Source organism: Cylas formicarius, unplaced genomic scaffold, assembly GCF_029955315.1.
Source record: "Cylas formicarius isolate icCylForm1 unplaced genomic scaffold, icCylForm1.1 PGA_scaffold_6__28_contigs__length_40554024, whole genome shotgun sequence".
Classification (NCBI taxonomy): domain Eukaryota; kingdom Metazoa; phylum Arthropoda; class Insecta; order Coleoptera; family Brentidae; genus Cylas; species Cylas formicarius.
The window spans coordinates 5,729,092-5,746,380 of NW_026844347.1; the positions used below are offsets into that span (position 1 = coordinate 5,729,092).

General features: G+C 37.7%; 1 protein-coding gene across 1 annotated transcript in view; it reads left to right on the forward strand.

The window, feature by feature from the left end:
* LOC132702874 (F-actin-monooxygenase MICAL3) overlaps positions 1 to 17,289 on the forward strand; it is a 74,129-nt gene that overhangs the window by 37,681 nt on the left and 19,159 nt on the right. Inside the window, exon 3 of the mRNA XM_060671718.1 lies at positions 706 to 893. Coding sequence (XP_060527701.1) covers positions 706 to 893 — 188 coding nt within the window. The remainder of the gene's footprint in view (positions 1 to 705; positions 894 to 17,289) is intronic.

Below are 17,289 nucleotides of genomic sequence, written 5' to 3' on the forward strand. Positions count from 1 at the left end.
AAGTTAAGCACTTACACATATTTTCTTTATTAAACATTTTACTTGATTAAAGACTGAAAGTCAAAAGTGAAAGATGTTCTAGTGAGCACTGGTTTATATTGGTATGAGAAAAAAGTTATATATATATATATATATATATATATATATATATATATATATATATATATATATATATATATATATATATATATATATATATATATATATATATATATATATATATATATACATTTACACCATTACCAACCTCCAATTTTAAGCAAATTTTGCTTTCTGCTCTGTAGAAATTCAGCTTTAAACCTGATTTTAAAGGTGTCTGTCGCATAGGTTTGTTTAATTGATTATTGTATTCCTTTTTACAAAACTTCTGGATTCCTCCTGCGTCGGTTTTTGTTGAGTCGAAGTTGCCAACTTTTCGCCAATCATCTTGTTGGCTTCTTCAGAGCTTGACTGAAACTGACAACAAAGAAGTTTGTAAAAAGTATTACAGTAGTCTGTGAAAGTCTCTTTGAAAAATTGATTTTTGTGGTACGAAGGTTATAGTGTCTAGGTTTTTTGACAACCTGTATATAGTGACCTTCTATTTTCAAATTTTTACCACTGACGTATTTTAATATAATTACTTGTCTTAAAATGAAGACTTGTTTAAGATCATGATTATTATTATTATTATTAGTTCATATTCTCTTGCCTTTTCTGTTACAGAGATTTCGACAAATTAAATAAAGACGATGTTTACCACAACAATGAATTAGCCTTCAGGGTGGCTGAACATCATTTGGGCATCCCTGCTTTGCTTGAGGCCGAGGACATGGTGGAATATGAAGTACCCGATCGACTGTCGATCTTGACCTATTTATCTCAGTTTTATCAGGCCTTTGAGGTCACGAGGGGTAAGATTTTTCTACATAAATATTTTTAATAACTACGCAACCCTTTGCATGCTTATAAACGAGTTTTAAATTCGAAACAGATCGAATTTTATTAGCCGCATACTTCCGTAAAATTTATGTTAGTAATAAAGGAATTGCCTAGTGGAATGCGATTCGTATTTTGACTTATAGATTTATATTCCGTCAATGTATCGGCAGACAAACCTAAGTCCTGAGCTACCTTAACCAAAACATGAGCGAGTACCTTCAACCAAACTTTTCATGAGATCACATCAGTATCGCAATAATAGTGCCTCTAGGCGCAGTTAGCGTTGTTTTGAGAGTTTGTCTCCGTTCTAATAACTTATGCACTCGCTCTAGGACCACCGTAATATTGTGTCTCTCAGTGGAGCACCAGCACACCAAGGCCGCAAAGGTGGCCAATAGTCTTAACATCATCGTGTACACCCAGGGCGTTATTTGTGGTTTCAAATTCCCAGTTATGTCCCCAACGCCTTCCGCTTTGTTTCATTAACGTGATCCGTTCAGGCCTGTGTTATACATATGTTGTTTTATGTAGTATTACTATAGGGAACCATTCTGACATCTAGTGTGCATTGTTACCACTATTAACAAGAGCGCGCTAGAACAGTTGAAAAGAATGGCGTTAATCTAGCATTGTTAAAATGTCTAGTTAGATTCCTAATAAAGGTTTTAAAAGCATACTGCCTCTATTAGTACGGAATATAAGATATGGTGTCATGAAGATTGGACTATACTCGTTGCAGTTACATATGGAATAATACTGCAAAACGGGAACCATGGAAGTATTATTCAGACTACAGGAGGCCCTCTCGATGCAGGGCAATATTGCAGAAAACTGGGATAGATTTTTACAAAGGTTTGAACTTTTTAGCTTCGCAACGGATTTATCAGCAAAGGAGGAAAATAAACAAATAGCATTATTTTTACACTGCCTATGAGAAGGAGGCCTGGATCTCTATAACTCTCTGTGGAGGGAAGATCACTCAAGAAAATATGAGAGAAATTTCTGTTTAATTCCATAAAGCAGAAAGAAGGCCAACAATTTTTGACAGAATTGAAAAGTGCAGTGAAAACAACTGAGTGTAAAGATAAGATGATATGGTCAGAGAGAGAATAGTAATGGCAATTAGAAACAAGGTTAAACACGAGAGATTATTAAAAAACAAGGATTTAAAATTACGGTCTGCTATCGACCTGTGTAGAGGTGTTGAAGCTGGTCAGCAGCAGATGAAAGAAATGCAAGAAGCCTCAGTTAGTGCTTTAAAGGAAGAAGTAAACCGGAGAGAAAGCAGTGTACATGTTGTGGTTTTGCCCACAGAAAAGGGAAATGTCCAGCTTATGGCAAAGTCCGTGATGAATGTGGCCGAGAAAGTCATTTTAGTAATGCGGGTCTCACGAAAAACAAGGATCGGAATGGTGGAAAAACTGGTCAAAAATGGGAGAAACATGAAAAAGGGATTAGCAAAAGCAAGAATAGGACAGTACATGAACTTGAAAGAGAAGACGAGAAGCGATGATGAGAAGGAGAAAGAATTTTTTGTTGGTGCTGTAAAAAAGAACAACATGCAACGAGCAGTGGACGAGATGATTTGGAGCAAGGGAGTTGAAATAGGAGGTACAAGAGTGAATTTCGAACTTGACTCAGGAGCAGAGATTAGTGTTCTGCCTCTCAACATTTTCAAGACTATTAACAAATGCCTTGATTAAAAAATCATATATGACTAACGTCTTATGATAATCCGAACTTTAAAATAAGGCCCTATGGTGAAGTAACATTATTGTGTAAAGTTCCCAAAACTTCTGCATCCTCACCGTTTGTCATTGTTAGTAGCAAAAATCAAATGCCACTATTAGGTTTGCAAGGCTGCTTAGACAGACAGTTGTAGAAATACATTTTCTAATATTGGTGATATTGAGAAAGATTTCCTGAAGTGTTTTCAGGATTAGGGTTCTTTTCAGGGGAACACAAAATTGTGCTCAAAAACGATGCTGTTCCTCAAACCAGGCGTATATCACAAGCACTTGTAGAGTCAAAATTAAGTTGAATGATCTCGAACGTCAAGGTATAATTAGGAAAGTCGACAAGCCAACCCAGTGGCTTAATGCTTTGGTAGTCGTCGTCTAGTTAGAATCCTAATAAAGGTTCTAAAAGTATACTGCCTCTATTAGCACGGAATATAAGACAAGGCCAGCTTGGAATCTATAGTCGCCACGAGATACTTCACTCTCAAAGCTGGTTTCGAGGTCACTCAATATCAAACCGGCCAACGATTTGCCCCTCGCTCCCTTTTGTTTGTGGACTTAGCTCCATTTTTGGTTAGTTTGTTGAACGAAATGGAGGTCAGACTAATATGGCGGAAGTCCTTCAGCTGCCTCATGGCGATTAAAACAATTCGTGTTCGCCTCCAGAGCAACGATGTATATTCCAGGACCAGCGATAAAAAGGTGTTGCTATAGTAGTCTATTATAAAACACCTCTAGCTTCCCGAATGGCTTAAAACCATTACATCAGATCCACAGGATAGTTCGGTTGGTTTCCACTTAGAATTCCTGTTTACTAAAGTCCATATTCCTGAAACTTTCAACATTATTTCAGATATATTCAAATCCGAGAATATGGAACCAAATCTACTCATCCTAATTGAAAAATGCTTATCTCCTCCTTAAGTCCGCCCCCATTGAACAATATATAAGCAGGTACAGAGTAGAATGCGAGCCAGTTTCGGTTAAGCTCTCAAGGATAATTGGCGAAACATTAGAAAGTTCGATTCATCAATAGCCGACGCAGGAGGAATCCAGAAAATTTGTATATAGTATTTATGAACGGTATTACAATTTTATGCTAAACCAAGTTTTGCGCAGATATGCTTGCCAAGTTTTAGTTTAGGAAAACGGGAACCTGTAGTCGCAGAAACGCGAACCGTGCACCCAGAATGATGCATTATTAACTGAAATTAGTATTACTTACGTAAAATTTTGTATTTAAGTTTGATTGGTATACTATTAAATCTTCCCGTACCTGAAGATAAGAAACACTTATTACCATCCATTTGGCGTCTTTCAGCGTTTCAAATTGCTTTGTCTATAAATCTTCCAGGAAGTGTCGGGAAACAGCCATAATGACGCATAACCGTAAAACCACTTTGCGATGGAGGCCACAATTATGATGATTATTAATGGTTTGGCAGCTCCGACTCTTCCTTAAACGTGTTAAGCGAAAGCATAATGATTAGAATAATCTGGGACGATCGAGAACAAAATTGACGAGCGTTTCGTGCACATTCGAATAAGTAGGGAATAAGTAGATTCTACAGTTTCATTTACCTAAATAATTGATAAGTTCGAATGGAACTGCAAAAAAATTAATGTGGTGCTTACAATTTGAAGTTTTTTTTTTTTTTTTTTTTTTTTTTTTTTTTTTTTTTTTTTCTCGAGGGGATTAGGAAATCTGCAAACAGACACCTCGCCTGTTGTTCTGGCGGTCGAGGTAGTGTCGGGGTGGTGTCCTTGTCAATAGATCACCGACCGACTAAAACCCTTCCCCCTCGTTTTCATACCCCAGGTTAGTGGGATCGTCCTAGCGGACATGCTTCACTAGCCCGGTTGTCACCCCTATGTTTTATCCGTCTCCTCCCGCAAGTTCTACACTCTTCGACTTCATGATATCAATAATGCATTCCTGTATTGCTCCCCACTTTTCGGCCGTGTCCAGCATGCCTTCCACCACGCTCGCCGGCGTCAGAGCTTCTGTCTCTCTCCCGAGGGTTTCGCATATCCGCAGTCTCTGCGAGGTCCAGCGTGGGCAGCTGATCAGCGTGTGCTCTGCACTGTCCTCTCTATCACAGTATAAACATTTAGTGTCGGTTTTGCCTAGTCGATTAGTGTAGACCTTGAAATGGCCATGTCCGGTAAGTACTTGTGTAAGATGGTAGTCCAACTGCCGGTGCCTGCACCTCCTCCATTTGTCTATGCTTGGGATCAGTGCTCTGGTCCATCTCCCCACGGTGGATGCTTCCCATCTGCTTTGCCATTCTTGGTTCGTCCGCTCCTTCGCCCTTTGCTTTGCACCTGGGCCTCTGCCTTCTTGGGCAGCGTATCTCCTCTCCTCCACTATTAAATCCACAGGGGGGAAACCCGTTATAACCTGGACTGCTGCGCTGGAGACCGTTCTGTAGCCGCACGCCACCCTCAGGAGTGCTTTTCTTTGAACGCTTTCCAGTATTTTACGGTAGGTCTTTATCCTCATTACAGGGCTCCATATAGGTGCGGCATACATAATTGTGGACTGCACTACTCCATACAATATCCCCCTCTTTTCCGTATTTGGACCTTTGTAGTTTGGCATTAGTCTTGCGACTGACGCTAACTTCTTGGTTGCCTTTTGCGAGACCACTCTAACATGCTCCCCGAAAGAGATGTTTTCACCAATCAGGACGCCTAAATATTTTATAGCCTTAGCTGGCTTGATTACCTGGTCATTTACATTAATCTGGATATCCTGTCGGTTCCTGCGTCCACTCAGAATGACCGCCTCCGTCTTTTCCACAGCTAGTTCCAGAGTATTTGCCTGCAGCCACTTTACGACCTCCTGGAGCGCATGGTTTGCATTTAGAGTCAGTTCTTGTTTGTTTTGACCTTGTACTACTATGGCTACATCGTCAGCATAGCCTACGACGCTGGCCCCTGGGCCAAACTCCAATCTCAGTATATCGTCATAATATACATTCCATAGTAACGGGCCCAATACAGATCCTTGGGGGATTCCTGCGGATACTTTTTTCTTCTGTTTTCCAAACAGTATGACTCTATCGTCTAAGTAGTCTCTAACCAAGTTGATTAGGTATTGTGGCAACCTATTTGTTCTTAGTTTTTTAAGGAGTATCGCCCACGATGCCGAATTAAAAGCGTTTTTCACGTCAATAGTGATTAGCATACACCATCTTTCGCCTTTTCCTCGGAATTTTACTCCCTCTGCCAGGATCATCACCGCGTTTATTGCGTCTAGGGTGGACATGCCTTTTTTAAATCCATATTGATTTGCCGATATTTGTCCATTTTTTGCCAGTTCTTTTTCCAGTCTGTCCTTTATAAGGTGTTCGTACAGTTTAGCGATTGAGTTTACCAGGCACAAGGGTCTATACGAATTTGCGAGCTCAAAAGGTTTACCACTTTTGTGGATCAATACCACCTTTGTTAGTTTCCATGAAGTGGGGAATTCCTGTCTTATCAATAAGTTATTATAAAGATCCCGCAGTATTGTCGGCTCGCCTTTTGCCAGTATCTTGATTACCTCCGGTGGAATACCGTCTGGGCCCGGCGCTTTCCTCACTTTTAACTTGGCTGCTGCTGTGGCTATTTCTTGCGTGCTGAAGAGCGGTATCTCGCTTGTGTATATGGGGGTCAGCAGAATCTCGCTCCTGTCAGGAAAAAGTGTTTCCACTATCTGCTTCAACCCAGAGTCGGGAAGTGTAAATGGAGGACCAGCCTCTGTGAAGTTTTTCTTTATTATCTTATACCCTTCTCCCCAGATGTTATCGTTTAGCTCTTCCAGTAGTAGTCGCCACCTTTTCTTCTTTTCTTTGGAGATCATTTTCCTCAGTCCGTTCCTCACCTCTTTGTATACTTGCCACATTTCTGTGAGTAAGCCATTTACCTCCCTTGTGCTCCTATGTCTTGCTGCCCTGGTGTAGACTCTCCTTTTCGCTATGCACTCCTTTCTTTTGTTTGCAATATCCTCGTTCCACCAGTACGGTACCGTTGACATTGCTGCGCCCCCTTTCTTAGATTTTTTAACTGCTTCTTTGAGCATTTCCTCCAGTGAGAGCGGATCCAGCGGCATCGTTTTGCATGTGATAGTGAGTTTTTCTCTTAAGTTAGTGAGTAGTCTATCCTGGTCCAGATACAGTTTACGTCGCATTTCCATCTTTTTTGGGGTATTGTCTTTCACTTCGAAAAATATGTACTTATGTGGGGAAAGGGACTCGTTTTCGAGGACCTCCCAGTTACTAACCCTAGCTGCAAGATTTCGTGTGGAAAAGGTAATATCTATATAGGATTTCTGCTGCCTTCTTTCGAATGTTGGTATGCCTCCCTTGTTGTGAGCTACCAGTCCAACTCTGGCACACGCTTCCGACAGTACCTGTCCCCTCCTGTCCATAATCGGGGATCCCCATTCCGGAGACTTCGCGTTGAAGTCCCCAAGAACAATACACTCTCTGTTACTGGCAGCAATCAGGTCAGCAAGATTATCAACATACCGCTCGTACTCTTGTAAACCTATATTAGGTGACACATAGCAGCCATATATATTGAATTTATCTGCTTCCACCATCACTATTCCGTCCTCTCTTTTGGTTCTACTAACTTTGACATCTTTATTCATGAAGTATACCGCCACATCCAATCTCTTGTCAACCGTCCATCTCTTGTTTTTCACAATTCTTTTATTTGGTTCACTTGCAACTATAATATCTACGTTCTTCTCGTTCGCTGTTAAGAACGCCAAATCATGGGACCCTTCAGACCTGTCAGAGTTTATTTGTAGAAACTTCACTATGTTTACTGTAGGTTAGGTCCTCCGTCCCTGTATTCCCACGCATTACGCCTTCTTTTGGACGACAGTGCCCTGCGGAAGACTTTACAGCTACCCGTACCGGCCCTGTGTCCTTTCTCCTGACATAGAGGGCACGCCTCTTCTAGGCTACAGTTTTGGCTGTTGTGACCCGTTGTCCCACATTTATAGCAAAGTTCCCTCCTATCAGGTCCCGTGCACTCATATGCGCGATGCTCGTATGACCAACACTTGAAACACCTCTCTATATTTAAACGTGGTTCTAGTCTGCACCTTACAAGCCCTATTCGCAGTTCCTTATGTTTGCTGAGTAGCTCCTCCGCCTCTTTGTCCTGTATCATTAGCGTGACCGCCTGTGTATCTCCAGCCCCTGGTCTAAGTTTAGATAGTCGGAGATCGCTTGTTTTAAGATTCCCGACTTTGGACTCGATGGCTTCAACAACCTCTTCCTCCGTTGCAGTGGCATCCAATCCTCTTATATGTATCGCTGTAAGTGATGATCTCTCCATTCCAATAATATTTGTCTTTATGCTGGTTGATAACTCTTGTATCTGCTTTTGAGCTTCTGACAACGCCACCTCGTCCTTTTCCATTACTATTAGCAGTTTGCCGTCTTTTGTCTTCCTTATGTGTTTTATTTTTTCACTTGCCTGTGTATTTATTAATTTGGCCTTGATTTCTCTCAACGTTTCTTTATAGTCCTTGTGTTTGTGTTGCACCATCAATGCGTACGTTGGTCGTTCTTTTCTATTATTTGTTGGCTTGTTTTCCTGAGTTTCTTCTACTCTGCCTTTAGCTTGATACACTTTCGTGGTGTATATTACCACGTTAGTTAACGTCCTCCTGAATATCGCTTCGGTCATCTTTCTCATTTTATCAAGGTGTAGATTATTTAGATGATGAAGGGCAACCCATTCGTCGTGCTCTGTCTCCTTCCGTAGCTTCATCAGTACGTCCCAGAATTTTTCTTGTTCTGCCTCTATTTGTATCTTGATGATCTTTTGTCCAGTAGTTGGCTCCTCCCTATCCGATTTAATCCTGGTTGTCTGTTCCATCACTACAAATTCACCTTCAACGTTGGCTAATTCTTGGTAGCGACTTTTGTATTGTGACAATTTGAAGTGCTGGATGACCCTTTCTGACGTTGAAATGCAAATTATTGCGATACATCGACTTGACTCGATCACTTACCCTGATGAAATGATAAAAGTACGTATCTCATTATAAATATCTGAATAAAAACTAGAAAAGTAATGTTCCTATCCAAGAGGACATGAATACTAACCTTCTTTTTTACGTCCTTCAAAAAACCTCTGATTTAGGCGGGTGAAAACAGTTAATAGGCATCAGGTCGTTTTCCCTTTAGTTTGTAGTACGAATTCTAGGGAACCTAATTCTCGCATAACTTAACTAAAAGCATCACAGTAACCCCCTAGATATTTTGCTAAGTCCGTCATTAACCCTGCCTACTCTCTTTGCAACAATTCTCTTTCGCTTACATGATAATATTTTCTTCGTCATTACCTCACCTCTAAATTATATGCTGGAATGTATGACGGCAGATTTTTCTCCGATTTTACAAAACAGCAGTGATACATTCGCTGAGTAACTTGCGATGTTACTGTTAGAGCTGATCAACTGATCAACAATATAATAGCCGTGGCTAAAGTCGGTCTACAAAAATGTTATACCTTGACAAGCGTAGGTACTAGGGGACCCCCATTGGTAAAGAAATGATCATCGTCGAAAAAAAAATTTTTTTTGTCTGTCCATTCTTTGTTCCAGGGTTTTTCGACCATAGCTTCCGAACGCTTTGATCTAGACGCTTTAAATTTCCGGCACTATAAATCTTTATTCTTGTTAATTTTTATAAATATAGAGAGTGTGTTCCGGTATTCTCAAAAAAACTGAAAATGGAGTTCGTCTTTTAATAAAACTTGGCTATAACTTCACTGTGATTCAGTAGTCAATTTGTCTTGCTCGATATATAGCCCGTATAGACAGCTAAACCTGTTGTATTTGAAGTTTTCACCTATTGTACAGGGTGTTACGGATATTCCGCGCTATATAAGAAATGGATGAAGTGTCCTAAATTGGCAGCTAGTCTATCAATTTAGCAGAATAGTAAAATAAAGTAAACAATAGAAACTGTTCGTAATCAGATATCACCAACTATTTTTTTAAAATTTTTGAAAATTTTTCTTTGGTTATTTTGGTTTTTAGAAAAATATTGTTTTCTTAAAAACTGTTCAACGGATCGGTAAAATTTTATTTCAGGCATTTTTTCGATTAAATACAGTATTTTTCAATTACGTATAAAAATCTAAAAGGCCATGAAAATTGTACTTTTCCAGGATAAATTATTAGGCGTAAATAATTCGTAAAAAATATGGCAAATTTGTTTACACAGTATTACAGGCAGCGTCAAGAGTTATAATTTTTGTATTTAAGGTTTTCGTTTTTAATGCTGTTTGCTCTACGTCTGCGAGGAAAGTGGGAAGGGTGGGCGGCGGAGTGCTGGGATATTTTTTCATCATTGAAAAGGGCTTTTCCTAGACTACCAATGCTATCAGTGACACTGTTTCTGTTACTTACGTTCCCGCCAGGTCGGTTTTTCCAACTTAATCGCAAAAAGAATAATTTTCTGAAAAATGGATAAGTAACGATATGAGTTTGTTTATGTCATTATGTAGCTGAACAAAGGCCCAACAACCAATTGAAAACCTAGAATATGAATCGAAGAACTTAACACTAAAAAAATCCAATTTGCGGGTTGATATTAATGTCCTTATCTCGAATTTAGTAAATAAAAGGCAAATTTATTATTTACAGTGTAAAAAGATAAATCCATATGAAGTGTTATTATTTATGTTTATTATTTTTGTACAAACAGTTTTGTCTTTTTGACACGGTTAGCTATTGTGGAAAATTATTTAAAAAATGAATATTTGTTGACAGAAATAATTCATTTGTAATTATCAACATCGCCATGAAAATAGATTTGGTTTTTATCTGATAAGACGCTACGCATTTTTCATGTCGTTATCTGATGCTTGGCAAAGTCCTTTGGTTGCCTACGGTTTTAATTATTTTAAATTTGTTAAATGTCATGCCATAATCAAGTACCTAAAACAAATCGACGTATTAGGTAAGAAGAATAGTATATTATGCAACAAGTGTTGTAAACGGCATTTGACTCACGAGTTTATTTGACACGAGCGGAGCGACTGTTTAATAAACGAGTGACTTAAAAAGTTTACCGAACGTGTTGCATACTATACTTTTTCGACGACCCTTACTTTTTAGGTATATTTTCGCAAAACAACACGAATACATTCACTGACATGACCGTCAGAATTGACAAACGTCAAAATTCAACGCGTGGGAAATTTCTCCGAAAATATCCGATTGTTCCCAAACCCGTGCGATAATATCCCGGAAATGTCCGAAGTGGCTCGGATCCTTAGGAAACCAAACTGACGTGGTAGATCGGTGTGTAATTAGGCATTTTATGGACGGATATAGAAAAAAATACTTTGAATACACATTTTACTACTTAGATAATTGAATAATTAATAAAATTAGTTTGCCTTCAACTATTCAACCTAGAAATGTCAGCTGCTGGGTAATTTAGTGCTCTTTGAAGGTATCGTAAAAAAGTAATTCAGATAGATAACATTTTCTTTTGATTTTAGATATCATTTGGTATTCTATATAATAAATTAGAGTTTTATTTGATAAATTCGGGATAATTAAGTGGAAAATTTTCATAAAATCCTAATCATATTATCAGTAGTAATAAACAACATAGTGAGATGCGGTTTTCACTTGGTTGTTGGGCTCTGATTTAACTATCGAATGACAAAAAATACTTATATTGTTGCATTTTATTCTTTCTGCAGAATTTTTTTTTTTGCTATTATGTCAAAAAACTGCAAGTGGTGCAGGGGTAAGCGATCACAATCACGTTACTGTTACTTAGAAAAACATTTTTTAAACTATGTTCAACCTCTTTAGAGATATTTACATTTCGATGATCGAACACCCCCCCCCCCAAACTTTGCTTGCCGACGTAGATTAAAAGATTAAACAATATTAAACAAAAATATTTTAATTTTTATCAATGTTAAGATAATTCTGTAACTGTGGTTAAGGTTATATAGTTTTGTAAAAAGCGAGTTTTAAAATTCGAAATAACAATTATGTCTTAGCCGATATACTTTTTTTTTAATTTCTAGGACTCCGTTTTCCTGAATGTCTTGTCTTGTTGCCCTTACTGCGACATTCGGTATTTAAACTTTATTTGAAGAAGGGGTACTCCGATTTTCTCGCAAATCTCAGCCCTACATTTTTTCGTTAGATTGTCGATAAAGATACATAGAAGAGATCCGCACTGATGATTGTCGAAACTTGCCAGACAGTGCGGCGGCACACCCAGTCGGTGTTGCCGGTTATAAACAATAAAAAGAAGAGCGTCCCTATGTACGTTTTATATTCTTTATTCTTTTATATTATATTTGTGGACTTAACTGTAATCCCTAAGTTTTTACTACTATGACAGAAGGAATTTTAATAGAAAATGTTAACTTAATAGTCCTTGCCTTTTGGTGATTCTACCAAGCAAAAAATTCGTTTTAATTGATTTATAGAAGTATATCGATATTAAGAGATTAAAATATCAGATCAGAAAACTTAACAATTGATTTAGGAATATTGGTGATATCTGCCAGGAGTCTTAATGTTATTTAAGGATTTTCCTAAATTCTGTTTAGCGCTCCCTCATAACCATAATTTTTCATAGACCTTCTTTGCACCAGAGATTCACCAAATGATACACGTTTTGCTAGATGTGGCGTGGTTGTCGTCTCAACCTGTTTCGGAAAAATTAAAGAAAAAACATTTAGAAATTAGATAGATAATTTAGTGGCCCCCCTACGGCAAAAATTGCACTTTGCGCCGTTTTCTTTGTACACTAGTTTATACACACTTAACTCGTATTCCCAGAGCGTTTATTGATATCTAGGAATATTTTGAAAAAATATTGCCTTAAAAATGCCGCATTCAAACTTTTGACCATCTGGCAGCGGCAATATTGATTGTGTAATGCCGCAAGATCGATGGTTAAAAGGGAGAAGTTCCTGTATTATCGGCATTAGGCAAGGCCTTTATATCTCTAGTAGCTTATAGTTTATTCAAAACCAAAAAAAGAGACTTTTGCATGCACCAGTGAAAGTCCAGAAGACAATCGAGAAGAAGCAGCTAACTCGACCATCGACCATTTCAACAGAAATATAGAGACGAAACTGTTGTTACCGATATCACTGCATCTTTTTCTACTAATTCTTTTTCCCCAGAAAATTGAGAATATCTTTTCAACGGCAACTATGCGTGGTATAATGCGCTTTCTCTCCGGTGTTCGTTCCTCTTTCCTTGACAGGAAATGAGAGCGAAAGCCGCGCGGCGCGTCGGGCCGTTGACAATTTACTAAGTTGGGTATTGGAACAGGCCACTGGTATAGTTGTTTTTCCTGTCGCTAATTAGATCATAAACTTTCAAATCCACTTATCTATAAATTAATATTCTGCAAAATTTCTCCTCGTTTTTCGATGACTTACTGTTATTGCTAATTAGTTGATCAACAAATGTGGAGCTGTGTTGATTCGGTGGCTTATCCTTAAATATAATTTGGCGAATAATCTGAAAATTTTATTATTTATAGAGTTAGGTTAAAGAGAGAGTATTTCATTGCACTATTTAATCGAATGAAATGGCGATAATTTTTGTCATTGTAATGCATCATGTTATTTAGGAGCTTATTCTTTCGGGAATCTTCTTGCGGCCCTCCTCACTCCGAACTTGTAAATGATAAATTATCATTATTTGTCCAATGACACATTTTCTCAAGAGTGACAACATGCTCGAAGACAGTTTTTCATTTTCTAAATCGGTTAAGTTTGCAACCATCATTCAAGCACAGTCGCTGAGGTTTTGTCCCACGTTTTCACTTCATATCCATAAATGTTGTCAAGCCTTTTTCGCGTTAATAAACCACGCTCTGCAAAAACACAATTTTTTGCTAATCTTTGCTATACGTGTGTGGAAATTTGCGCAATTTTGCTATCTGTGTCCGATTTAAATACTTCGGCGGAAATGAATCGTGAATCCGATTGTTATTATTGAGCTTATACAGATAGGTTGCATAATTCGTGTTGTATGTTGCAACATTTCGTCGTACGCCGAGTATTGAGGTTAATTCGTTTCTGGTCGCTTTTTACAACGACCATATTTCGTGCTTCTCGCACCGTATAATTGGGAATTACGTTAGTCATCCAAAACAGGCGGTGATGTTTTGATGGGGTTGATAACACAAATAGCGTGAGTGGCATCTCTGAATTGGCAACGTTATGTAATTTAATATCATGTTCGGCAAGTTCGCAGATTCTTTTTGCAGGTAAAAAACTAAAAGTACTAAGATGAACATTTTTTTTTATTCCTGATACTTAGCTCTTTGAGATAGTAAAAGCACGTATTTTTCTAGAAATACCCGGAAATACCTCTGCCAGAAATAATTCTCCTCAAGGACAGGAAATTTCACTGGTTCCGTTGTAAGCCCTGCAGCAAATACATTTCTCTCTTCTCCCTCTTGTTCATCCTTGCAACATCCATTGCTGGATATAGGCATCCCTTATTCTCCTCTATCTGTGGCTTTCTAATATTCTCGTCCCGCCGCCATTTTCCGGAAGGTTAACCGAAGCTTCCTTTATGCGGTCTTTGTCTCCATTGTCTAATGAGTTTTGTCCAATGTGTGTGATCTTGTCTGGCAATGTGTCTTGCCCAGGCTCACTTCCATGATACTCTCTATTATGTGCTCCACCTTCCATATAGATGTATTTTTTGTCACGCCAACGTAGGGCCCAGTCGAGTCGTCCGTAGACCAATAGAGGTCACTTTGGGAACCAATACTCTAAATAAAACATCATATTGGACATTAGAATTACAGAGGCCTAGTGCTTTATTTGACTATTGACTTTTTTGCTTAAAATAGATTTAATTAAATAAATATTGTATAGTTCAGTTTAATATTCTTGTTTGGGGTATGGACTGGTTGTGATGGTTTATGGGTTTATTTATTCCAGATTCGATTTTTAATGAGATCATAGTTTTTTTTTAATCGCAGCAACTAACTCAATATGACCGAAAATGCTAAAAAATCTTTACAAAAACTTTGATTAGATTTTAGAGCTATACATATTTTGCAATAATTGTAGAAATTGGGCAGTTATACTACAAACTGATATTCTGTGTTCTAAGGTCTTAAGCGAGAAATGATTACTTTAAATAGAACGCTATATATTTTTTTAACGTCTAGCGCGTTTATCCTTTAATTGTTAGTTTTTCCACAGATAACTGGAAATAACATTTAAATACAATTTGTCTTGCCTGTGTTACTGTTAGATAATTTATTTAGACTTTTTGCTGCAAAGTCCATTTATTAAATGGCGTGTACATTTCGATATTTTATAACTGTAGTGATCACTTTCCATCACACTTTATCAAAATGAAAATCCTGCTATTGTCCTTTATCAGTCTCTAAGAAAAAATGTGTAGGTTCAACTGAATGAAGCCAGTGTCAGTATCGTGATGTTTGATTATTTTTAATTGATGGTATTGGTGTGGTCCGTTTAAATATCAGCTGAAATCACTATTTATTTCCATTTTACAATGGCATTCTAACAAAAGATTTAAGAAAACAATCATAAGATGTGATAAAAATATAAATTTTTTAATTTACTTTTTCAAAATTTTTCAAGACGAATATTTATTAGGGTTGTGGAATTGATCGGTTAATTTTTTTTGTCAATTGACCGAAGTAATTTCGAAAGTATAATTAAATTTATACGTATTTATTTATGTTTATTTATATTGTGCGTTACGTCGCCATCGCGTCGGCCGAGATTCCCGGAGTCGCTATAGATAAATTGTACATAACAAACGCATAATAATTTATTATAAAATACATATTGTTATTAAAGAATGATAGATAACGCTCTACAATTGGAAGATTTTATTTAAAAAATTTTGATCGAATTTGCCTAGTCAAGAAGTGGTCAGTTGAGAAAGAAAAATTAAGGCGGGTTCCTTTTTTTTTAAAAAAAAAGCAATCCATAATGCGCCATCCATTTTTCCATAGTTTATTTTATTAGGTACATCATCTATGGAAATTAATAGCATTATCAGGTCTAAGTGAACAAAACTCAAGAAAACTGGGCACTTATGTATCACAAATATGTATCTGTTCGTGGGTTTGTTAACGTAGCCCATTAAAACATATATTACCAATACGCGTCATTGCATTGAGCGGCTAGTTAAAAGCACGCCACTGTTCGAGTTTTAAAAAAATCACATCCGATGACGTCATTCTTTTATGTGTACCTACTTGTTTATCGGGACAATGCGGTGTACCGGTTTTTCAACAAATTTGTGATATTCGTGTCGTTTCACGGACTATTTGTTTATCGTCGATTGTGTGTCATAAAAAAATTTTTGGATCCATCTACTAATGTTGTAAATATTTTGTAAGTTGAGTAGTAGCAACTATTAATTTGAAGTAATTGGTATGTATTGTTCTTGTCATACTGAATACGTGTATTTTATATTTCAAAATAAGATTGTGATTCTTAGAGGCTAACAAGAACAATTCAGATTTAACCCTACAACCTTTACAAGGTGTTAAGCTTTTAAGGAAGAAAATCGTTTTTTTTTTTTCAAAAAAACTTTAATCGCGTCCTAGGTATTTTTATGCAATTTTGCTAAGAATCAGCAGTCGCTTTTTGATGTGGAGTATAGAATGGGAATTAAAAAAATACAGTTTTACATATACATATACATTAATACCAAAAATATTCCTTTGGAAAATGATTTAGGTAACGAAGTGGCAATTACTTAACATTCCCCCCAATAAGATGCTATTTAAAGAAATATTGGGTTGTTCGGAAAGTCATTTCGTTTTTTTTGGGGAACATGAAAGGCAGTTTTCGTAAAATGAATAAATATTTTATTAAATTATATATTGGCCATTCTGGTCCAACACCTTTTGCCATCTTTCTGGCAGTAACATAATTCCCCTCTCATAAAAGTTTTGGTCCTTGCTAGCAAAAAACTGGTTCAGGTGGTTTTTGACATCTTCATTTGAGGTAAAGGTTTTGCCATCCAAAAAATTTTGCAGGGACCGGAACAAATAGTAGTCGGAAGGCGCCAGATCTGGAGAATATGGTGGATGTTGCAGTACGTCCCATTCAAGCTGTAAAAGTTTTTGGCGAGTGACCAAACTTGTGTGAGGTCTCGCATTATCCTGGTGGAACACTACACCCTTTCTGTTGATTAATTCGGGCCTCTTCTCTTTAAGTGAATCATTCAATTTGTCCAGTTGATGACAATAGACTTCTGAATTAATCGTTGTATTGTCCCGCAAAAGCTCAAAAAAAACGATTCCTTTGACATCCCACCAAACGGAGAGCATCACCTTTTTTTGGTGAATGTTGGCTTTTGACACGCTTTGAGCCGGTTCATCTTTTCTGCTCCATGACCTCTTGCGTTTAACATTGTTGTATACAACCCATTTTTCGTCCCCAGTAATAATCCGCTTCAAAAATGGATCATTTTCTTGACGTTTGAGGAGCAAATCACACACGTCAACGCGACGACACAAATTTCGCTCCGTAAGGACATGGGGCACCCACACATCGAGCTTCGAGGTTAAGCCCATGCCTTTCAAATGGCCATAAACAGTCGAATTCGACA